This window comes from Rousettus aegyptiacus, unplaced genomic scaffold (genome assembly GCF_014176215.1).
Source record: "Rousettus aegyptiacus isolate mRouAeg1 unplaced genomic scaffold, mRouAeg1.p scaffold_m13_p_11, whole genome shotgun sequence".
NCBI lineage: Eukaryota > Metazoa > Chordata > Mammalia > Chiroptera > Pteropodidae > Rousettus > Rousettus aegyptiacus.
Window position 1 is genome coordinate 44,927,599 of NW_023416286.1, and position 25,295 is coordinate 44,952,893.

Below are 25,295 nucleotides of genomic sequence, written 5' to 3' on the forward strand. Positions count from 1 at the left end.
CCAGGGCAGGAGGGGTCACCGTGAGGAGTCTGGACTCTACCCTCAGAACAAGCTGAAGCTACTGAAGACTTAAGCAGGGGAGTGACATGGGGAGACTTGCCGTTCTACAAATCACCTCGCTTGTATGTCAAGAAGGGATCCCAGGGAGCCAGACCCCTTGTAGGAAGACATTTACTATCTTTTAAAACTGAGAGCGAATTCAAGGTCCCCCACCTCCTCCTGGTGCCAACCCTGCTTTCACATGCTTACACCTGACAGGCTTTCTCAACAGCTAGTGTTCCAGAACCGCATTTCCAGAACCGTGCTGTATCCACACCAAGGTCCGAACAACAAAGGATCAGCAGCAGCTGTGGTTACAAATCATGGTACTGAGTATGAATTGTGATTTCTTAGTTCCTTCCATTTGCTTTTTAGTTTTACCCATGGTAACTTTTCTCAGTAAAGAGCATTTGTGGCACTATATATTTTCCATTAAATTGGAAAGCGTAAGGGAGAAGGAGATTATCAATACCCGGGTATGGCCGTGAAATATATTATGCATAACTATGTCAACAACCAGCCCTATGTTTCCTAGAGAAAAGAAAACTGCAGTCGGGGATAACTCCATTTTCCACACTGTTAGGTCATTCTATTTGGTAGCCCATTCCAAAGGAATTTGGTTTCAAAGGCATTAGGAAGTCACAGGTATAGGGAGAAGTCAAATCATACCATCTGTCTAATCCCAAGACTGTCTAATGCTTCTTGTCTTGCTCACAGTGGAAATAATATCCTTACGATGGTATACCAGGGCCTGCATGTTCTGCACCCCATCCCTCCTCAATCTCTCCCTCTGCCACCTCTCTGATCTCACCCTCCCCTACATAGTCCTCTGCCCCAGCCACATCGGCTTCCTGGTTCTTCCCACAGTACCTGCCTGCCTCAGGACTTTGTACTTGCTACCTCCTCCACAGTTGTATATGGCTCTCTCCCTCACCTCCTTCAAGTTTTTGCTTAATGTTTTTTTAGGAGATATGAAAAACGATATTCCTTATTTTGAAGAACGCTGCTAACCAAGAACATCATGTTTGTCAGTGCCTAACTAGCCATCTTACAAAAGTTTACCAAAAAATCAGAAAGACAAATACAATCATCAGCAGTTTGACATAAAAAGTCCTGGCTACCAAAGAACAGAGGCCTGACTGAGATGTCACCCAACCAATTGGGCCAGCCAGAAAGAAAAGCTACCAGCCCCCCATAAGAGTCTGACTTGGGCAGCATAGGCAAGTACAGTGAATTCCGTTAGATTCTAAAGGTAACCCATCTCAACAGCGATGACGTAAGTGAGAAATATGTAGCTTCTGATCATCAAAGTTTAATGTTTAAAATTCTTAACATCAATTTTTAATCTTGATTAATGGTCATGTAGAATCTAACTTTGAAACATAACAGCCAAAGTAAACCTTAATGAGGTTCTCTCAGAGTGCCTTATTTAAATTGTACAACTCCCTGTATTTCTTATCTCCCTTGCCTGCTCCCCACCCCACAGCAGTTCTCATCTTTTACTAAATGAGTACTTATTTATTTTATACTGAGTCTGTCTCCTTGTCCTCTGAGGTGTAAGCTCCACAGGGTAGGGATTTGCGTTTTGTTTACTGTTATACTTTCGGGGCCTATAACAGGACCCAACACAAGCAGGTGATGAACATTCAACATTAACGGACCTTGAAGACAAAGATTTCGGTTACTTTACCTTTTCATCTTTCTTACTTTCTCTTTTATTTTTTTAGCAAACCCTGCCTTTCTAAATATGTTTCACTTAAACTCAAAAGAAGTCAGCTGATCATGAAAAGCCAAGAGTTTAAAAAATAATTACAATTGACCCCTGAAGTCAAAGGTCAGCTGAGTTATATGCCCTTTCTTATTAAAACACTCTCAAAGCTTTTGTTTCCTTTTTAATGTTTTCAAATTCAGCCTCACAGCAGGCCCAATTCCTAGACTTGAAAAACTGAGACACACAAAAAAGTGGCTCTCCCACAGCCATTTAGTTGGTGAAAATAATCAGGGTAATTTTAAACATTTCATTCATAAGCCATTCCTTATTCCTGCAAAACACTGGGCTTATATTTGGATCTAGAGACCGTTCCTGGGTCCCATGTACCACTCCGTCGCTTCCCCGCGTTCTGAGGTCTACTATGAGCAACCTCCGAGACTCACTGTACAGCCGTGGCCTGGGGTTGCCCAGTGAAAGGAAAAGACTCAAATGAACATAACCTAGCTCGTGCCGCGGTTGAACTGCAAGCGGGAGTCCCTGGATTTCTCCACAGACCCTCTCCCGCTTCCTGGGGAGAAAAATCAATCATCAGGAAGGCAAATTGCCAAGATGTCACACCACTAAAAGAAGTTCCCGTTTAATGTTGCTTCCCCACACCCGAAGGCTTTTAGACAAGTAGAAGAGTAGATGCTCTTTTTGGCCACTCCATTAGGGTCTCTCTGAGCATGTGGCCTGGAGTCCAACTCTGACCTCTCGACTTACTACCAAAACCATGAACCTTACCCTGACCCAGGGCACTTTAAAAACAGCACAGCTAGCAGTGCTGCTACACAGTGATATGTCCTATCATCACAGGGAGCGGGTGGGGACACGGGCAACCCTCTGCTATGCTCCGCTATCACTTTGAAAATATCCATCAGACCCTATCTCCCAAGGCCACCCTGATGCTTTTCGCTCTTCTTTCTCAGACTTTTCTCCCTCTAGTTCGTTAGCAAAATAAACCCAAAGTTCAGTGTTTCGAGAATGAAGATGTGACAATGAGGTGAGGCTTTTGTGGGTATTTGAGAAAAAAAGCAAGTCCCCTGACAAATGGGGGTGACCCGGAACCCCCAGCAGAACAGCCCATCATCACAGTTGCCCTTATTCTCCCTCAGGGTCACTAGTCTGTGATAACAGACCTGAAAAATACATTCCTCAGTAGAGTCAAAGGAAAGCTTCTAGAATCTCAATAGATAGACCAGAGGACTATAAACCAAAGATATTTCTTTCCAAACTCTAATGTAGAGAGAACATAATTCAGAGACCTAGGTAAGTGGAACTCAATTTGACAGCAAATCTCTCGCTGTAAAAAGTATGAACTGGATTAGTTGAGTCAAGCAGAGGCCACCTGCTACCTTCGGCGACAAACCGAATGAGTGCTGATGTAATTATAAAGCCCAGAGCGGCTCTAGGTGACACTCGAGAATGTCCCCGGAACTGCTTCCCCTTCCTGGCTCCCCACCTTTCCTGAGCCCCACCCCATTCCCTTCGAGCAGCTGCTCAAGAACTCACTTTGAAGAAGCCCATCGGGCAGGGCATGCCAGTCCCTCACCAGCGTCTGTCCGAGGGTCCCACGCGCTTTGCTGCGGGTACGACCGGGGCTGCTGAGAGCACCGCTCCTCTGATGGGACCCGGGCTGTCTGGGGCCCTCGGACAGCCCTTATCAGCAGCATAGGCGCAGGCAAATGGTTGGCGCCCATCTGGGCCATGCAGATTACAGGGTGCCCCGTTTGCTCCCGCTCAGCCTGTTTAACCTGGCCCCGCGCGCGCCAGGCCTCGGCCTGTGCACTCCCTGCCAAGGGCCCCCTCGAGCTGCCAGCAATGTAGGAGCAGCCTCTCCAAGAGCTGTGCTTCAGGGAGGCGAAGAGAACACCGGCCCCCTGCCTCTCCCCCTCCGCCGGCTGCCAAGTTTGCGGGCCAGGAATTCTCCAGAGGCCAGGCCGCATGGAGAAGGCTCCTGGGGAGATGAAGCCCCCAAGTGAGGGCTGTGTTCCTTCCATGGGCAGAGGACTCTACTGGGAGCTAATGGTCTTCTCTGCTTAACCAGCCCTGGCTCTACAGGACAAGCAGCTCAGGCCCTCTATTTTTTACAAACTTTACTGGGGGCCCCTGTGTTCCTTAACTGCTGATTTGCAGGGAATCTGGGCACAATCTTAATAACACTGGGGCCAAAAATAACAACCTTCCTAGGAACCAGAGGTGAGTCACCACAAACAGCACTTGGAGGGCAGGGGGGCCAAGGCAGCTCCTCACACCCCGCTGCCAGGACGTCAGGGCTGCCCCGTGAGCCCAGGCTGGGCCGGTTCAAGGCCAAGCCCCTGCTGGCCTGTGCTGGGAAAGCTTCGTTTCCAACATCCATCCATTGCACAATGGGATGAGGTGGCATCTACCCAGAGTGGCTTTATCCGGTGAGAACACTGTGCCCTGGAATGGCAGCTGGTGGCTGGCAGAGGGAATGGATGGCCCAAAGAAACTGAACTGTGAGGCCTGGAGAATGGCATTTTCCCTGGAGTCTGGGAACGGCCTCACCTACATGGGGGCTGCTGCTTACACGTAATGTGTCCATGTTTTTTCAGTTCTTGAGATGTATCGACACCACTGGGTTCTGTCCTGCCCGAGAAGAGTCTCTCCAGCCTCCCTCACATGCCTCTCAGCCTCCTGCTGGACTAAGGCTGGTCCAGGTCCCCTGACAAGCAGCCATCTGGCTCCACAGCTTTCCCGCAGATCCAAGCGGGTCCTGCTGTGAAGGCACAGCTGTGGCTGAAAACACCAAGGGCCCCACTGCGGCCCTCTGTTTTCTGCAGCAGCTGGAAAGCCCCCAGCGGAGGCTGGGCCATCTCTGAGCAGACTGGCACCTGATGTGGCCTGGGGAGGGCAAAGCAGGTTCTAGGCTACATTTTGACTAAAAAATAACCAATACAATCATTATAGCACAAGTCCCTTTGAAGCACAGAATTCAAAACAATGGTGTCCTTTTTCTTTTTTTTCTTTTCTTCTTCTTCTTCTTTTTTTTTTTTTTTTGAGAAGGCCAGAAAGCTAAATCATAAAAAAGAAGGAGGTCTTGGTAGGCATCATTTCAAGCAACTCTACCTCAGGACTAATAGTCTTATTTGGCAACAAAGATTGCGTTAGGCTAGTTCATGATGGCAGAGTGTTGCCCTGTACCCTGCTTAGGTGCAGGAATGAGTTTGGAGCTGCAGCAGAACCAGTACCCAGCGAGTGCTCAGTAAAGGTTTCTGGAATGGGTCCATGTTTGTCACCAGCAGGGCAATAAGAGCAAGAAGCCACGTCACCGACCAGGGAAGAGGAGAAACAATATTTTTCTCTTCAGAGTTCCTAAGCTCTGGGGAGAAAATGCCAGCAAGTAATCATGGAGTGTAACAGTGATTTAGAAAATGCCCTGTATGTAGAACTGTAAGTAATTTCAAATCTTTGCCAAGAGTAGATGGTCAGGCAGGCTTGACTCTGCGAGGTCCGTGTGTGGTGCTGCCGGTGGCTAGACAGTCTGCCACATGTCTTTGAGCCTTGGACCTCCAGCAGCGCAGCATCACCAGGAGCCAAGGCGCCTCAGAATTTAAACCCAGAATAGGAAACTTTAGGCAACATAAGGATATTGTCCTGTGGATACATCAAAAGGAGAAAAAGGCCAGACACAGGAGGGACAAACCGAGCCACCAGGCAAAAGGGAACTGGGTGGGTCATGCAAGCCGCTTGGTTTTAAAGAACTGGACACGTGATGTGCTTGAGACCCCTAAATTCGTCCCTGGAACAGTGTTTCCTGTGACAATCAGGCTAAGGATGAGCACATTATACGACATGTGGGTTGAAGTGATATTTGTCACTCCCTCGTCAGCAGATTGCTCCCAAGAGCTTTCGCAAGCTCTCTTCCATATAATACCTTTCTTTCTTCTTAAGTTCTGAAAGGAAGCCACAAAAGTTGTTCCAACTGGTGAAGTGCAAAGCCAGGCTATTCCAGGACTGTGAGGATCCCTTGAAAATTCAGCACTCCACCCCACCACCCAGGCCTTCACAAGCTTCTCTCCTTTCTTTTACTTACTTATGCACGAGCTTATACTCAGTGCTTCCCGGGCACCAGGCACTATTCTAATTGCTTGGCATTCACTCTCATGATCCTTTTCATTACTCTCTGAGGTAGTCACTATCATCGGGCCCAGGTTACAGATGAGGAAACTGAGGCACAGAGTGATCAAGAAACCTACTCATGAAGAGGTGAAGCGAGTTTCCAACCCAGAGATCTGGATGGAGGGTCCGGAGGCTGAGTCTAGCATTTCGCTTTGAGATAAACACTTTTAGCTCACAATTAGCCAGTCCATTTTCCTTGATAAGTATGAAATTCAAAAACTGGCTGTTGAATGTTCAAATGTTCTTGTCTCACTGTTTTATTTTTAGAAGATAATTAAGTCAATAGAAGATGTTTTTAACAGATTTTTCACTATAAAAGTTAAGACACCCTCACTGACAAAATGTGGAAAATGGAGAGTATTGCATATAATCTGTCCCCCTCAGTCCTCCCAAAATTTTGAGGTATTTCCCTCCAGCCTCTCTTTCTATTCACATTTCTCTTATTTTAATGTCTTTATTATAAAATATTTCAAGCAAAAAGAAAATTACAGAGATCACCTGTATAAACACTACTGTGTCCACTTCTCAGCTTCACTAAATTATGCTATATGTGTCAGATTTTTTAAAGAACTAAAACATTACAGACACTGTTGAAGCCCTGGCAAAGCACCCTAATCCCACCCCGCTCTATGCTAGAGGTAGGGACTAACCCATGAATTTTCAATACGAAAAATATTTATTAATCCAGGCTTCGTTACTTTAGGCTATGAAACCTGGAACATGCCACTTACCCTTTCTGAGCTTCGGTTCTCTTCATCTATAAAATGGGTTTAAAGTACCTTCTCTGCCTGCTTCAAAGGATCATTATGAGGATCATAAGTGCTCTATCTAAAAGCACTTTATTATCAACAGAAATGAGTCATGCTTCTAGATAGTATATGTCAAGAGTGATAAACGACCTGGTTTATGCATTCCCCTGTTCCTGATAAATCAATTCAATGAACTTTTTTTTTTTTTCTGGCAGTATTCAAAATGCCAGTAGCCTCTGGCGCACACTCTCCTTGAGCATCCATACATTTCCCCGAGTCAACTTCGCCATCCTGTCCATTTGGTGAGAACACATTTATTCCTTTAAATACACGGGCAATGGGAATTTTATCAAAAGATACACATTTTTTTCTAATCAGATAGCTTAGAAAGATGATAAAATAACTTATAATAATCTCACTGTCCAAATATAGCCACTATTGTGACTGCAGGGTCAAATCACAACAGTGTTTGGAACCCAGGCCTCAGAGTCAGACGGCCCTGGGTTCCGCCGCTTAGCAGCTGCATGACCTTCAAGCACCTTACTAGCTACTCTCGGTCCCTAAATTACCTCTGCTGTGAGATAAGAATAGGAATGCTCACTTCCGGGAGTTGTGAGAGGACTAAATTGGACAACACATGTGTAGAGCCCTGCCCCATAGCAAGTGCTCAAGAAATGTCACCTGGCATTTTTATTCTAGTGACTATTTCTGCAGACTTTTAAGAATGCACACATAATACATACGAATACACGTATGGTCCCAAAAATAAAATCTATGGTGTTTTACAACTTATTTTTCTTAACAACACATTGATATATTTTTTTACATAAGAAAAAAATACATATTTGTCTCATCTTTTAATGACTGCAGAGGGAGGCAACCCAGGGGTATTGGCTGCTTTATTTAATCTATCCCCTATCGCTGGATACTTAGATTCTTCCTAAAATTGTTTGCCAATTTTAGCAATATTACAATTAATATCTTGTGTTCTTGAATGTGATTATTTCCTTAAGATCTTTCCCAGATATTTTTCGAGACTGGCTGGAATCAAAGGTTGTGAACATTGCTGAGACTTTGTCGATTTCCCTCTAGAAAACGTGTGTAACTGTTCTCCTGTACCCAGCTAGCAATGGGTGTTTGTTATGATTCTTTTTTAACTCTTTGAAAAGTGAACTTCTTACTATAGGATTACCATCCCACAAGACTCACCAAGTTGCACGCCTGCCTTGCCAGTTTTTGTCTTGTCTGGGGCTCGACGGGGGACAGCCAGACCCATCTGACCACATCGGTGTGGCTCCATCTAGGGCCTGCCCTTGCCTGGTGACATACTTCCTAGAACTGTCCTTAGCTGAGGGGAGTAGTCTTTAATCCCTCAGTCCTTACAGTCCTTTGTACATATTGTGAATTAAGGGCCTGGCCACCTGGTCTGGCAGTTACGCATGCTGGCTTAGCAGAGATTTATGTACCTAATTATCCCAATCCTTTGAGGACTCATAAAACAAACACCACATTTACACCAAACTCACACCTCTGTGAGAACCTCCAAGCCAGCAGGAGGTTCCTTCTCCTAATATTCATGGTACTAACACACATTTATAGAGCAACTTGCAGTTTGCAAACATATCGACATATGCTATGGCGTGTAATACTCAAACTAATCCTGGAGTTTTTATTATCTTTAAAAATTATTATTATTATTTCTTTTTTAGAAAGTGAGGCACTGAAACTCAAAATCAAATTGAGTTGTCTATGGTCCTACAGCTAATTAGTGACTGAGGCCAGAATCTGTTCTGATAAAACCCCAGACTCTCTCACACCATACTGCTCCTCTTACTTTGTAAAAATGATTTCATTGTGTTCTTGAGCATTAATTGATTACCAGTATCCTATGGATGGGTGGCAGGTGTATGTTAGGGGTGAGGAGTGTGTGTGTGTGGGAGAGAGAGAGAGAGAGAGAGAGAGAGAGAGAGAGAGAGAGAGAGAGAGAGAGAACAGAGGGAGAGAGTAGGGGGGAGATGGAAAGAGGGAGAAAATAAATTTTGTTTTAGGTTCTCCCACATTCTAGCTTTACTCCTGATCTAATGATAATAACATTTCGAGTGTTGAATATTCAGTTAAAGATCATTCTCCAACCCAAAGGGCATTTAGACTCCTAAAATCTTCAGCTTTTGCTTTCAGATATGGCACAGTTTGTCTGATTATTTATAGTCTGGCATTTCCTAAATCGAGGCAGTGTTTGGGGAGGAAAATCAGCCATACTGACAAATGCTGAATGTTCAAAATTCATCTGAATAATCGGTGAATGTAGTTTCATGTTAGAAGTTATAAAGGCGGAAGGCTATTTTTTATTCCCCTCCCCTCAGAGGCAAAGCTCAGTTTCTAGCACCTCAGACTTGTTCCTTCCACCCCTCGGGTCATGGATCTGGCCTCCCTGGAAAGAACTGGGTTTCCACAGTGAAGCCATCTGTGGCTCCTCCGCAGAGGCTGCCCCAAAGCCAGATCAATGTCTCTTTTAATGGCCGGCGAACCCACCGTCTACGCACAGCCACTGCAAGTCCATTATTTCACACACCACCGTAGAACTCAAAAAGGAAATAGACCTTAAAGTCATCCAGCACTGAAACCCCTCTTCCCACCGGGAGTGGTGCTACCTCCCCTTGACCCACATAAACAGCACATGCCAGAGGTTCGGACGGTCCTTCCTCACACACATATTATAATAATAAATATTATTATTATCATCTTTATTTTCTCCAAACATACTTGTAGTTTGTCCAAATTTCTCAGAGTCTTTCATCTGGAGATCCTACCAAAACACTCCAGATATGTTCTAGCACAGGACAGGAAGCAGTTATCATTGCCATTCTTCCGAATACATTAAATGCTCCACCTTCCCCAGAGTTAAATTAATATGCTTGCTATGCCTGCAGGCAAACTGGAAAATTAAACAGTACATGGCTAGGACGGGGCCCTGGAGCGTGTCACCAAAGCCCTCTCTGTGGGCTGACATTGGTTCATTAAGTAATCCACTTTGAGTATGGTTGTTCAACTTCTTTCAAGTCACTTAACTATTATCATCCAACCCAAATGTCTTCATTTTTCTTCATTAGGTCCACAAAGACATCATGAGAGACTGTCAACATAAAGCATATGCAAAACAGAAAACTGAAATATGGTATTAAAAAATAAATAGAGAGAGAGGGTCTAAGTTTCCTTTCCTCACTGGAATGGGCGGTCTTACTCTCAGGAGTCACTCCTCACAGTGTTCTCCTTTTGCTGAATCCTGGTCACATCTGTTTATTATCATATAACCTCATTGTTTGTAATATAACCACTATGTAGTTATAAAGAAATACTTCATTTTATTATAGTTATTTGTGCACATGTGTCTCCTATACTAAAAGGAAAGTTCTTTAGGGGCAGGGACTACATTATATTCATTGCTGGATGCCATCCAAATATGGGACTTTAAACATAATGGCTGTTCAGTAATTGCCTGTCAAGTGGACCATGAATGTATGCATGCACGAAAGAATGAACAAATGATTTCTCACAATAAACTATTGTCAAGTATAATAAAGGAAATGAGGTTAGTTGGGCATGACTCATTCCTGGTGAACCCATGTTGGTTGCCAGAGACCACTATTTCCCCCCCAACTGGTCATAAACCATCTGTTTAATAATGCATTCTAAATCTTTTTCGAGAATTTGGCATTGTGAAATCTGTTTTCTTGAAAAGCAAGATAGCTACCTGCCTCTATTTTTCCTCTCCAGGTCTTTAGAATTTCACCAACATTCCCAAGAGTGTCTCTGTGACCACATGTCCAAGTTCACTCAGCACCAGGAAGGACATGCATCAGGACTAGAAACCCCGAGTGTATTTAACACTCATGTACTAATAGGTGATTGGCAACAAGATGGATCAGTTCAGTCTGGCCAAGTTTTCAAAGTTGCCAAAATTTTAAAACTGCACTCTTATCAATAAAAATATTTTTGAGCATGTGCCTTCAATATATCAATATTTAATTATCTATAAATCACATATGTGGACTACTGTGCCAATACATTATGTACATTATAAAACAACAAAATAGAAATTTTAAAAGGATGAAATATCTTCTTCCTGCATTCTCTTGCACACCACGGGGTACGTGGGCCCACTCTGGAGATCGCAGGGCCGACAGAGCTTACTTTTAGGGTCAGGGAGATGAGCCAACCCCCTGAGGCCAGAGAAGTTCACTGCCCTCTGGAATCACCCAGCGCATAGCTTTATCCGTCCAAGCACCTCCTAACTGTGTGTCACTGGGCACAGGGTGGAGAGCCAGAAAACGTGGCTCCATCTGCATCCCTTTATTGGAAACATAGTGCGAGAACATGGGCAAAGGAGAAGGTTTGGGTGTCAGCTCCCTGTCATGGGCGCCTTATTCTAGGCAAGGCTATGAGCACCATCAGGCCAGTGTTACTCATTTACAAAATAGAAAAGCCAACACCTGCATTTCAGCCGTTAGGAGGATTAAGTGAGGTAACGTGTAATATGGGCACAGCCGTCTCCTCTCGTGTACGGTGCATGATCTTTTTATGTAGATGATGGCGTCCCTAAGAAATGAGGTCAGTCGGATCTCATCAAGAGCCTCCATATTGATGCACGGAAGTATTTTTCTTCTAACCAGTAATTGAAGATATAATTACTTAGAAACGCTGGAAGGGACAATCTAGGGAGAGAGAAGTGGTTGGTGTAGATAAGAAAGGGAGTGGGAGTTAATGAGCAGCATGAGAAGAAAAGCGCCCAACTTAAGGAAGAAACAGACCTATTTACTTAACTTTTCCACCCTCCAGTTTTTCTCCAGCGAAGCAATCTTTATATTAGAGATATTTTTAAATGTAATTTTATTTATATTTAAAACGTATCCTACAATATTTAAGACATACAAAAAAGGACAAAGAAAAGTACAACACATAGCTATATATCCAACACTCAGCTCAAAAAATGAAACACTGAAAACAGTCAAATCCATCTTTTCCATTACCTCCTTCCTACCCAATATTACGAATTTGATATCTACTTCCCCACACACTTCTATATATCTTTATAACATACATCTGCATTCCTAAGCAGTATATAGTAACATTTTAATGTTTTAACTTAAAAAATATGTCTTATTAATATATTATTATTACCACTTTGCTTCATCAACTCATTCATGCAACAGATATTTATAAAGTGCCTACTATGTTCTTTGTGCTATCGTTAATTATAACAATAATTTTTTTAAAAATCCCTTCACTTCCAAGACCTGGAAAGATGTCAGCACAAACTACATGAAAAATGATTCCTTTGCAAAATCATTTTCAAATTTTGCAAATTCTTGCTGCTTCTATTTCACTATTTCCACTGAAAACCCACCATTCTGTTATTAGGAAGAGCAACGATAGATACTGTGATTCGAGAAGTGGGCATAAGGACGTGTAACAAATGTCTAAATGGATTCTCCCCAGAGAAAGCAGTCTGAATATCTAGGAAAGGCGGAGAGTTCACCCCCACCTTCGGGAGTCTGATTTTCCAGACAGCAGAGTTCAGAATAGAGTGGGATTCTCTTGAGTGCCATCCAAAGGAGTTTAGTTACTAAGGCATCTGCATATGCGTTTATGCCAAAGAGACTAACTCTCCCAGTTCCATTTGCACTGAGCCAGTAAGCGCAGAGGGCTCCAGAACAGTACACTTGACCCGAAGGTCCGTCTTCCAGCTGTGTGGACTTGAGGGTGAAGACCTTATAGACCTCCCTTCTTGCTCCCTCCTGGTCCCACGTGGGTGGAGCAAGAAAGTGAAGCAAATTTAACAAATTACCACAAAGTAACCCAATATGACACTTTAGCCCATCCTAGTTTTCTGTTACACAGGCTTCTGGCCAAAAAGAATTTCGAGTTCATGGTGTTCTTTGTCTTTTGGATTAGGTAAATGAAAATGCCTCTATGAATATAAGTGATCAGTACTCTATTTATCTTTCATTGCAATTGTTGGCAAGCTGCAAGACTTGTCCAGCCCCTGTCCCCTCTGGAACTGGCCTTTTTTGGCCACACTTTCACTTTAATCGTACTCGCTCCAGTTTTGCTCATTGACCGTGCTTCTACATCTGGGTGGGAGAGCCACCCTTCAACACCCACTGGACAGAAGTCAGAGTGATTTTTACCAGTGAAAATCTAGTACTTGTTAGGTCTTTAGATAGTGCATCTCGGGAGAGCAAATGTATCCTGGTCAGATGAGCAGTCGCATTAGCGTTGCTTACGTCCTAAGCAGAATGTGGCCAAGGGTCCTCTTCCACACCTTGAAATAGCCACGCAATGCTGCAAAGGGTCCCTCCTTCACAGACTCCCATGCTCAGGCCACCTGTGGGCAACTGCCTCTGACACCTGTGCCCTCTTGGCCGAGGTGAGCATCAAAGAGAACTAGTGGGGACAAACTCAGCGGAGAATAACCCCACCTTTACAGATGGAGATTTTGGGCAGAGTGATGGGATCTCATGTCCATCTCGCCCCTGACCTTACCCACGAGTGACAGTACACAGGGGGTCACCACTCCCTCAAAGTCCCAATCCAAAGAGGCCTGGCAGCTTGGGAACTCTCACCGCTGACCAAGGGCATCCAATCCTATTGATGAAAAGGTCATTTCAGAGCCTCTCAAGTGCCCCCAATCTACTCACTGTTAGATTCTCTATCTTCCCTTTCCTGCGTGTGCAATTGCCCTATTTTTCTAGAAAAGGTTTCTCTGGCTTAGGCCGTTATCTCGCTTTCCATGACCCTGCTGAGGCCAAGACACCCATTCCTTTGGGTCTGAATCGTGCACTGTGAGAGCCTTGCAGCCGGTTCCTTCACCCCCAACTCTTGCTGCTCACTACTGCTGGATGAGCCTCGAATGCAGCCTGCGCACACTGCCCACACCATCCGCGCTGTTCCCTGGCCCTCTCCTGGACAGGAGGTTGGAGGCTGGAGCCAGGTTCTCAGGACACACGATGCACCCAGCACTGGTCTGTGTCTCCCCAGGCACACCCTCTCCCCCAAGCGGCCATTTGCTCAGTGTTCCACCATGGCACGAGCACATCCCTCTCTTCATAAGAAACCATGGAATTTCTTTTTCTTCTGGTTACGAAAATAAATCATTTCATTGTAAACAGAAAATACCAAGTAAAAAGAGGAAACTAAAAATCACACATAATCCCTACATCATGTGATAAACATTATTATATTTCGAAACATTTGCTCACAGTCCTTTTTCTTTGCACATGAATAAAACGTATTTTTTCAAAATTGTATTTATACCATGTATAATAATTTGTAGCCTGCAATTTTTCAAGCCCATGACAATAAACACATCACCCTTATTTCTGCCTCTGTATCTCAGGCACGCTGTTCTTCTTGGCTTCTCCTCCCCTCCCCGCCATCCATCTAAATCTTCTCCTACCTTTAATTCCCCGTCCTGCAAAGCCTTGCCTAATAATCCCAGTCTGTATTCATTTTATTCCTGTCAATATGTTCAGACTTTGTTTATACAGGTTGCATAATTCTGTGTTTGATCTATTGTCTTGTCTTTTCTAATAACTTTGAGAATTGGTCTTCTGTTTCCAGAATTAATAGAAGCCCCTAAAGGTCAGCAAGCTTGTCTCACATATAGCAGGTGTTTAGTAAGGATTTACTGCTTTTCAGAACCCTTCATATTTTGCAGATTCCATTAGTCCTTCTGCCCTTTCATGTTTCTATGCAAAGGTGAGAGTTCTCAGATAAAGCCTCCAAAAGCTAGGAATAAATAACCAATCTCATTGTGAAAATGTTTTTGTAAAGTTTATCCTAAAAAAGTGTGGGGCTTGCATCTTGTATTTCCATAATTCAGCCCTTCCCTTGGCTTGTATAGACATAGCATAGTTCTCTAAGAAGAATTGATGGCTAGAACCATCCTGGACTATCCTGGGCTGAAGTTTATCCAGGGTGAGTCACCCTAGAGCCAGAATTATTCAAACATCAGAGAAATAATGAGATGCAAACCCTCCTTCTCATACTCTTGTCACAACTTAAAAATAAATAAAATAAAAAGGCCTCTATACGAAAATTCAGGTTAGAGAGGATTGCAAATTAACGACAGTTATTTTCTAACATCACAGTAGCATTTTTCTGACCCCATTTTGCAAAGGCGATTCCCTCTGCTCCCAAACACAAATCCACACGCACGCCCCCTGCCGGAGCAAGAAAGAGTGACCGTCCCACTTTTTGCAACTTGCCTATTATTAATAGGGGACTGATATTATTCAACTCCAGCTCAGTTCCAGGGCTATGGAGACTAAACAGGACACTTTCCCTCTAGCTTGCTGGAGGGATTTTAATTTCGGGCCCTCAGCATCCACTTGGCGTTATCAATCCTCCATCACCTATGTTTAATGCTTAATTTCATAGTAAAGGGCGTGTGCCGGAGGAGAACGGGACAGGGAATCTGGGTGCTGCTCCCACTTCTTTCCAGAACCCCTAGCATCCCTTCCCATGCTCCCCAGCCCTGACCCAGCACTTGCTTGGCTGTGTGACTTTGACGAATCACTTCACCTCTCTGGGCCGTGTTTCCTCACTTGTACATGCATCGAGACCTTCTTTCAGCTCATGGTCTAGTATTCTATGAAATACCTTCTCCACTTTCACCGTCTTCATATTGCACATTTTAAAGTGCCAACTGAGCTGTAAATGTGCCGGGGGGGAAGTCGCGGTTCCATCAGTAGCCGCCAGACACTATTTCCTGTCTGAACCCCCTTCCTGAAACAGCAGCCAAGGTGCACCCCAGATGTCACCTCCTCCATGAAGCTTTTCTTTCCTTACAATCATCATCATCATTACTACAGCTGGAGTGAATCCTCTCCTCTGTGCTCCAAGTACATTTTGTTTATTCCTCTGTGGTGAGCTTCATACTGAAAGTTCTCACTTCCTTGAAACAGCACTGAAATGCCCTTGGGTGCCACTGTGAATCCGATTATTCCTGTTTTCACTACAGTGATGGGACTGGGGAGGGGGCACTTGTAACAAAAATAGGTTTCGTTCCTCATGCATGCTTCACAGTCCTTTACCTCTTTGGTGGGGGAGATACTTTCCATTTCCCTGAATGAAGGTGGTCTACAGGTTTAAGAACACATTGAGGACGGGCATTTGCAGAGAGTGCACGAGCGGCGGGGAGGGAGAAGATGCTGGTAGCCTGTCCCTCCTTCTCAAGAACCCCGAAAGCATCAGGGATAAGGGCCAGCTTCCACAGCAGCCTCCCGCCCCCGCGCTTTGCTCCCGCGAGAGACCAGGGGCTCCTTACCTTCTCTAGTCCGCAAGCCAAGCCGAGCCCCACAATCCGCCCCGACGCCGCCCGTCCTCTCTAGAGCTCCCCCTGGCGGCCTCTGGGCAGTTTGGTCTCACCGGCCTCAAAGCAGAGGCGGATTCACAGTTTTAAAAGAAGAAATCCTATATTCACCGACTAAAAAACCTTCAGGAAGGGGAAGGTTCCATGCTAACTGCACAGCCTGCCACCATCTCGTTGACGTCCCCTCCCTTCCCTCCTCTGCCTCTGATGGAGATCACTGTTTACATACCAGGGCATTTGGGGAAGAACCTTCCCGGATCTGTCAGTCAGTTCTCAAACGCTTCCTCACAAGGATTCAAGAGAAAATCTCAGTTGTGGCATTTCCTACAAAGAAAATCTGAGGTTTCTTCTTGTGGCTTCATGATCTTAGCTGATGTTTTGGAGAGGCTGCAGGTACATCACTCAGTCTTCATTGCACCCTTCTGAAATGGGCCATCATTACCCGCCCGCATTTTGCAGATGCAGAAACAGGCTCAGAGACGCTAAGTGCTCCTTGCTTTATGTTACACAAAAGTGAGTGGAGCTGGATTTGAATACAGAGTCCCAATCCTCACCACTATACTCTACTTTCTCGTAGTCTAACCCACTCTGTAGGATCTAGCATTTATAGTTGCCTAGGATAAATAATCTGCCAACATTCAGACTCTCTTTTTGATTCTCCATTTGAAGTGCAATAGAGAACCTCATTATTTAAAACACTGCCATCTCCTAACTGGCCTTTTACAAAGAAATCTGACTTGACAAGGTATTTTGTTTTTATAAGTGAGGTTCCCCTCTCTTTGCCTAGATATTCCCCAGATAATATAAGTGAAAGTATCAAGCATGTTTTGTCTGGCACACAGCAACTACTAAATACCTACTTATTGAATGTAATTTTGAGCCTGCACGAATCCAACTGGAAACACCCACTCAGCCATTGCCTGTCTCTTCTCAACACAAGGGACACTGCAGGGCCCTGTGCAGAAGGAAGTCAGGCAAACTGGGATAGTCAATGCATGTCCCCATGTCAGGCTTCCAGACCCAGTCTCCAAGACCAAACAGCCACAGCTTCTCTCTTTTTCTTCAAAATACTCAAATTTCTACAAAGTACACAGGCTACCAGATAAGCATGTAGTTCTTCTCTGGGGTTATCTGTTCCTGATGAGGCTTATTAAAATAGGAAACTATTTTTAAGCTAAATCATCAATCAAAAGTATTATCCATTCTGGTATGACTGCTTTCCACAGATAATAAAATCCCATCAACTTGCTCCAAAGAAAAAGTGACCTATATAACAATGACAGCATGAATAACAATTAATCCTCCACTGAAATGTTCAAAAGCTGGAATTGTGGTAAAGCCAAGATTCCTAGGACCTGCTGTCTTGATTTCAGACTTGCAGCAGATGAAGGAAGGGCTCTCTGGGACTAGAACTTTCAGAGACAGGACTCAAATCCCAGATGACAGATACAAGGGCAATATGGTCAGAACTGAACAAGACAAAGTAAACAGTACGCAGTGGCCAAAGGAAAACTCAGAAAACCAGTTCTGTGTCAGTTCTGCTTGAGAAGATCTCAGAATAATAATACTGTAGATGAATCATAGAAGAATAATTTTGTAGATGACTCTATTATGCCAAACAACTAGGGCCAGTCCTCTCGTATCCCTTGAAGAACAAGGCAGCTCATTGATATGGCTGTGTTTACACAGGCACTTGGTTTCCTTCAGCAGATAGATTAATCCTTTTGGTCACATTCCTTATCAATGGATATAGAAACTCAGTGGTGGCTCCCTAATGTGTCCCAGAAAGGGTCTTCCATGAGAATGAAGTTGCAGCAAAAGATGACAAAGGGAACTGCAAGATATAGGCAGAGAAGCAGTGACCTGGGGGGCAGGAGACCAGGTTCTGGCTTGGACCTTGACGCTGACTTTCTTTGGAATTCTGGACTAGTTGTTTGACCTCTCCATCATCTGAAAAGTGTGGGATGGCTACGAGTACCCACTAGTTTTCTAATAAAAATCAAGCTCAGAGAGTTTCTTCTAATGTTAAACGTACACTTAGCACATGACCCAGGAATCCCACTCCTGGATTGGTATCTAAGATAAATGAAAACTTACGTTCACACAAAAACTTGTGCATAAATGTTTATAGCAGCTTTATTTATAATCTCCCCAACCTGGAAACAATCCAGATGTCCTAGGCAGGTGAGTGAATAAACAGACTGGCACATCCATGCAGTGGATTACTACTCAGGAACAAACCACTGATATTCTTAACAACATGGATAAATCCCAAATGCTAAGTAGAAAAAGCCAGATGCGAAGCCTACATAGTGAATGATCCTATTCATGTGACATTCTGGAAAAGGCAAAACCATAGTGGCAGAGAACAAAACTGTGGTTGCCAAGAGATGGGGGTGGAAGGAAGACCTGACTACAAAGAGGCAGCACGAGAGCATTTTGGGGGTGATAGAGCTGTTCTGTATCTTGATTGTGGTGGTACACAGCTCTATGCATTTGTCACAACTCATGACTGAAGAAAAAGGGAAGCAAATTGAACTGTAAAAATAAATATTAAAAATATAAAAAAATATTTTAAAACTCAAGTGCAGATGCTCTAAGACCAAAAAGAGAGAAAGACTCTAACTGAGGAGAGAGACAGGGGAAAAAAGGGTCCCCAAAGTCAGCTCTGATCTCCCAGGACCCATTTCCCCATTGCCACTTCCCGCTGGCCTCAGTGTACGCTGCCGCTTCACACACTGACCATGCCTTTCCCTCCATGCTCTCAGCCCTACGGACACCAGGCCAGAACATGTTACAGAACTTGAGAAAAGGCTCAGGGCAACAAGAGGAAAACTCGCCTAGAGACAAATGCCCGACTCATTGGCCCTTGCTCAGTGTCAGTGAGGCAGAGGCCACTTCTGCCATCAGGCTGGCCAAAGGCCTGGAGTCCCAGGAAAGCAAAGCCGAGAGGAACGACCTGGATACCTAGGCCCAGCTTCCCAGTCCCCTTCTCCTGAACGAGGACCCATGTCTTCTTAATTAACAAGAATGCCCACCCCCTTCAAGAGAGACTTCTCCACCAGGGTTACTGGAGAAAATACAGAATGCCCAATAAATTCAAATTTCAGATAAACAATGAATAACCTTTTGGTCTAAGTATGTCCTGTGCAATATTTGTATGTATTTTTATTTGCTAAATCCTCCACCCATAGGGGTGTAGCCTCAGATGGTAATTTGTTGCACCTCCATCAGTCTATAACCACATCGTCTGATGCCTGGAGCATGCCCTGGGGATTAGAGAATGATGTCTATCAGGCAAATCTCTCTAGAAACCTGACCCCAAAGCAGACTGGGGTGCTAAGGAAAGGGGAGAAAAGGCCAGGCAAATAGCACACCTTCTCCAACCTCTACTGCCTATCAGAAGCTGGACTCCAAGGCCAAATGTGGGTGGGGTGGGTGGGGACAAGCTAACCTAGCCTGACTCTATCCATGAGCAGGCTGGGGTGAGGGAAGACCCAAACCCATGCCAAGATTCATCGGACCCTCTCAAAGGATATAAGGGGTCACCTGTAGAGACCCTCATCAACCAGCCTACCTTCTGGGTCTTCCCTGGTCACCCCTTGGTAACTCATAGTAGATTCTACACTTTCCAGGGTCCTGTAATTACAGAAAGTGTCTGTGGGAGGTGCCACCCACAGGCCCCCACTATGTAGGGACGTGGGTGGCACTTCCTTTCTGGGGCTTTTCATTTTGCCATTAAGAAAGGGAAAATCTGTCCAGAATTTATATTAAAAGCTCCAGCAGATGCTAAGCAGCTGTTTTGCATCTGTGAGGCTGCTGGAACAAGGCTAACCTGAAACACCAGGGATTTGGGTTAGATTAGGTATGGGGAAGGGAATTATGACAAGAAAGACGGTCAAAGGTGGAAATGATCACTGCATAGGATTGGGTCATTTCCTGTTTCTGGCTTCCCAAAACAGGTTAGCATTTGCCCAGTGGAGGGCCAGATGGGGTCTCAAGTTCTCACTGCATCCAATCATTCTCCCATTTATACAATTACCAAATATTTATTGAGCATGTCCGTGTTCCAGGTGTTGCACTAGTGCTATGTTTACAACGATGTATACAAGAGTGTTGGTACTCAAGAAAGTCACATTCCGGGGACAACCACCACCACAAGGAGCCCAAGTGATAATAGAGCTGAATCCGGAGATGACAAAAGCAAAGCAGGGCTCCAGCAGGAGATTCAGGCTGCGATTCCTGGAGGCCATGTCTGAACCGAGTCTTAAAGGATAAACAGAGGTTAGCCGAGAGGAGGAGAGGTGCAGCTTGGCCACTGAGAGGGACAGGGCTCCAGGCAGAGGACCTGGCACGGACAAAGGCACGGAGGTGAGAAACAGCTGAGACTGTGCAGGGAACAACAGTGTGACTGGAGCACAACGTTGGAGAGTGGAAGGAAGTAGGAATGGAGAGCGTGGTGGGGCTGGCATGAAGAGTTAGGGGTTTCCGCCCTATCCTGAGCAGCCACGGGGCTTTTTAACATATCAGAGTGCCATGGCCAAGGGCATCTCAGGAAGGTCACTCCAGCAGCTGAGAGGAGCATGCCGGTCCAAAGGCCGTCCAGGGTTGGGGTGCCAAGGTCTCAAGCGAGCCATGCATTGGGGTAGAGAGCGGGAGGCAGATTTGAAGGACACTTAGGAGGTGATACAGCAGACCTGGAGATTAACTGGATATGGAGAGCAAGAGACAAGAGACGGTGAGCTCCCGGTTTCTAGATTCCACGGCTCATCAGGCCTCAAAAACCAGTCGACTGGCTAGGTTCATATAAACGAAATGACTATGGCATCAGGGGTAGTACTGTGGTTTCATTCCTGCAAATTCTAGGTACACATCCCACTTTACCCTGACCAATCAAACCCCAGCTCCAATCCATGACACAAATCACACAAAGGCGGCTCTGGAATCTCCAATCTGGCCCAGCCTCTGCCCCACCATTTCAGCCAGAGTTGCATGGATGCACCTGGACCTGGATCCGCAGAAAGAGGTTATCAGGGTCCAGGGTGGACTTTTAGTGGTCACCATGGTGATATCCTGAAAGCATCAAAGAGATCACACAAAGTACAAGAATATGGCCCAATCTCAGCGGAAGCAATGTGGTGGATGGAGTCCAGATAAGGATTCCAAAGCACCTGGCCCCACTCTGGAGCTCAGCATCTTTGTCCAATGATGTGTTGTAAAGGCTACAGTGTTATAGGGCCTAAGGAGCCTGAGGAGGATGGAGATAAGGAAATGCAGCTCGGTGCTGCCGCCTACTGTTCTCCTCCTGCCATTGCACACACTGGGCCCCACTGAACACTCCCGCTCTCTAAAAGGACCTGCCTGCTGGAGGCTGACTAGGATGGTCATTACCAGGAGGGACTAATGCCAGGCAGATGAATGTCAGAATTGAAGGCAAAGGAAAGCCTCATCAGCACGTCCCCCACCCCGGACCCTCGCATCCAGCAAAGGCCCCCTGATGCCTCCAGCCAGTCTCTTCGCAGCACCCCCAGGGAAGGGGGATAAGACCCACTGTCTTCCTAGGTTGGGAGAGCGGGAAGGTGCTGGAAGGAGAGCAGCTCAGGTCAAATGTGCTGATCCTCAAGGCTTTCTTTGGGCCTGTGCCCAGCACAGCTGTTCCATTTAGGGGGCTGATGCTCCCCCCTGGAACTCTGTCAGGAATTATGTGGCTCTCCAAGGCCTCATAAAAATACTTCAGCAGTTCTAGTAGGCCCAGACTTGCCAGAAAGTTCCCCTGTGCCCAGCTCAACTCACAGGACTCATCAAAATGACCTCCTTTCGTGTTGCAAATCCCTTCTCAAGAAGGAAAACCTGCTGACAATTCAGTTCTTTTGTTAACCTCCTCACCAAATTTAATAAAAACCTCAGTTCTTGCTCTACCTGAAGGTAGAGGAAATCGTTCATAACATAAAGCCATGAAGCAAGGTTTTCACCCTCCAGTAATTTCTTGCTCTGTCTCCTGTCTACAAGGGGAGGTACCACGTGATTTAAGAACAAGAACGCCGGCGACAACAGCTGCCATGCTGTGAGCACACCCCTCGTGACAGACACCGCAGCAAGCCCTTTACTGACACTGCCTCAGCACTGCTGGCAGAGTTCCCGCCTTCTCCAGGGTCGTGGTCGCGTATCCTGGGGTCCTAGATAAAGTTCCATTTCTCAGCGCCCTGGCTTCAGAATCACAACGCCTTGGCCTGAGCTCAGGGCCATGACAGAGGGGCCGCTGGAAAGCAAGGCGAGAGGTGCTGGGGGCGGTGGGCAGCACACCAGCCTGGGGTGGGGACACGGAGCCACCGGCCTGGCTGTGGGGTCAGCAGCTCCACGCCTCTTCCTCGAAAACTGCACACACTGATTAAATGAGCTCACACCAGCAAAATACCTACCTTGTAGAAGGCCCTTGGTAAATGTTCGTTTTCCTGGCATTTCCTTGACCCAGAAAATGGAGATCATATCATCAACCCCTTTCTCACAGGGTACTTTTAAGGCTCAGCTGAGATGAAGGGTGCAGTAGAGCTGTATAACTACACATTTCTATAGTTGTTCATTCATTCAGCAAATGTTTAGTAAACACTTACTAGGTGCCACTTCCTGCACTAAGTTCTGGGATGAAAGTGAACAAGACAGAAACAGTCTCTGGCCTGGTAAGATTTAAGTCTACTTTTCATAAACGAAGATGGTGTGTTTTTTTATTTCACAAGCACATGATCCTCATGTCCCAGAGACAGGGAGCAAACACACTGCCCATGGGCTTCCCATCCCATCGTTAATAGTCTCATAACCTGAGGATGGTTATTTGAGACTTCGTTTCTTTACCTGTAAAATGGGATACTGTCTGTGACAATCAAATGCACTAATATGCATAAAAGCTTTTGGCATGGTCTATGGCACATGGCAGACCTTTAATAATATTTAGTCAGATGACACACCAATAAACAATATAAGGAGGCATAAGCATATTTGCCTCAAAGACTGAGGCTGTAGGGAAAGCTTGGGCACCCTGAGTCCCAGGGAGGGGGGGACTGGACCTCAGATGTCACCTCCTCCACACATTTACCCCCTCTAGACATGGTTGATCTCTCCCTGAGCCCCTAAACAAGGCCTTCCCAAAAGACAGTGCCCATGGACCTACTAATTACACAAATCAGAACCATTTATTACTTACTATATATGCCAGCACCCATCATCCCACTTAATTCTCACGACACTCCTATAAGAGGTATTATGGTCATCCTTATTTGGGGAAAGCGAGGCACAGAAAAGTTTTGTAAATTTCCCAAGATCACATAGCTGGTGGTTAGAACAGCCAGGAAATGAATCCTAGTCCATCTGACTGCAGGGCCCACAGGTTAACCACTGAGCTATTCAGGTGCGTCTGTGGCTTAGCAATGAGCCCAGGGTGCTTGTGAAACACACTCTCCGAATAATAGCTAACATTCGTGAAGTACTTACTATGTGCCACACACTCCCATACTTGTGTTAAAGAGATCTTAAATATACAGTAACAACCACACCAGCTGTATCAGTTAGGAATTCTGCTGCAAAAAAAGGAATCTACCTGTCTTCTCTATGTGTCAGTAATTTCCAGTTTTAATTGGTGTTTTTATATAATAATAATAGTGCTGACTTTGTGCCAGGCATGTTCTCAGCACCTTGCAGGTATGAGATAAGATGGGCTCTCCTGTTATCTTCACTTCAACTGAGATAAGGAAACGAAGTTCCTTGGCCAGGGTAACCCAGGGTGTAAGTGGCAGAGCTGGACACACACCCAGGCACCCAGCGCCTCCATGCGACGCCCAGCAGCCTCCCTCCCTGAGCTGCACGGGAAGCCGGGGCCATGCTGAAGCAGGGCCCCTTCCCACAAGGTGACTGTGAAATGAACGGTGCTCAGCAGATGACAGGCTTGGCCTCCACAGGGCCCTGAGAAGTCTTTGCATCTCTGGCTCACTCAGATGGATGGGATAAGAATTCCCGCGATTGAAATATTGCCCAGGAAAGTCATGTACTTAGCCCCAAATCCTCATTCATCATGGGACTTCCCCAACATAAGTCTTGGGCACCCGATTGCGGCCTCACCTTCGTCAATGACTGAAAACAACCAAATCAGCCAAAACTATACCCTAGAAAACCACTGGCCACCAGCACTCCTCAAAACTCTCGGCTTTATCAAAAATAAGGAAAGTCGGAGACATTATCACAGCCAAGAGGAATCTAAAAACGTGTGATGACGAAATGTAGTATGGCATTCCAGATGGCATCCTGGAACAGAAAACGTACATTAGGAAAAGACCAAGGCAGTCTGAATAACGTATGGACTTGTGGTTAATGGAACTGTATTGACACTGGGTCATTAATTGTAATAAAAGTACCATGCTAATGGAAGATGTTAATAATAAGGGAAACTGGGTGCCATGTATATGGGAACTCTGTATTATCTGTGCAATTTTTCTGTAAATCTAAAACTGTTCTAAAGTATATTATAAAAAAATATATGCTCATTAATGATACTACTTAATTTTACAGCTATGTCTACTTTTTCACATTTCACTTTGTCTTAGTCAGCTGCTCAGGCTGCTATAACAAAGTACCACAGACCGGGAGGCTTAAACACCACATTCATTCCAGTGAGGCACATCCCGTGGGGCAGGAGCAGTACACGTCGCCGGCACAGGGCTCCCCCAGCCAGTTCAGCTCTGTCATACTGGAAGCATCACTTCCGGAAGAAATAACCTGATGTTCCCAGCGCTGGAGTTACAAGTGGTTCGTTCAAACCCAGGATGGTGCCGCGCCGAGACACGAGGGGCCAGACCGGCCTGCTCGGCCAGGAGAATACCACGCTTTGAGCTGGGTTGAAACTAAAAGGTGCTGTGCCGATCACTAGCCAAGCCACACTGGAAGCCGGAGAATGACACTGGAGATGGCAATGGGGGAACGGGGCTCCAGGGGACACCAGGGCTGAAAGAGAGGGAAAGCATGGGGTCACCTCTCGTACAGTGACCTAGAGTCAAGTAAAGGTCTGGAGTCAAGACTCGGTTTGGCCATTTCCCAGCTCAAGGGACCCTAGACAAATCATGTGTCCCCTTTAAGATTGGGGTTTCTTCACCTATAAAGTGTAGATAATAGCACCTACCTCATGATATTTAGACACAAAGGCAACCACCCAAAGACCTAAACAGAGAAACAATTACAGTAGCTATGTTTGAGGCTG

General features: G+C 45.4%; 1 protein-coding gene across 7 annotated transcripts in view; it reads right to left on the reverse strand.

The window, feature by feature from the left end:
- The window catches only part of ANK1 (ankyrin 1), a 184,605-nt gene that overhangs the window by 117,320 nt on the left and 41,990 nt on the right, over window positions 1-25,295 (reverse strand). The window contains exon 1 of one of the 7 annotated variants that reach the window (XM_016127402.2): window positions 3,302-3,417. The exons of the other annotated variants lie outside the window; for them this stretch is intronic. Within the exon in view, the coding sequence (XP_015982888.1) occupies window positions 3,302-3,328 (27 nt within the window). The 5' untranslated portion in view covers window positions 3,329-3,417. Of the gene's footprint in view, window positions 1-3,301; window positions 3,418-25,295 lie in introns of those variants that run through there. 7 annotated transcript variants of the gene reach the window in all.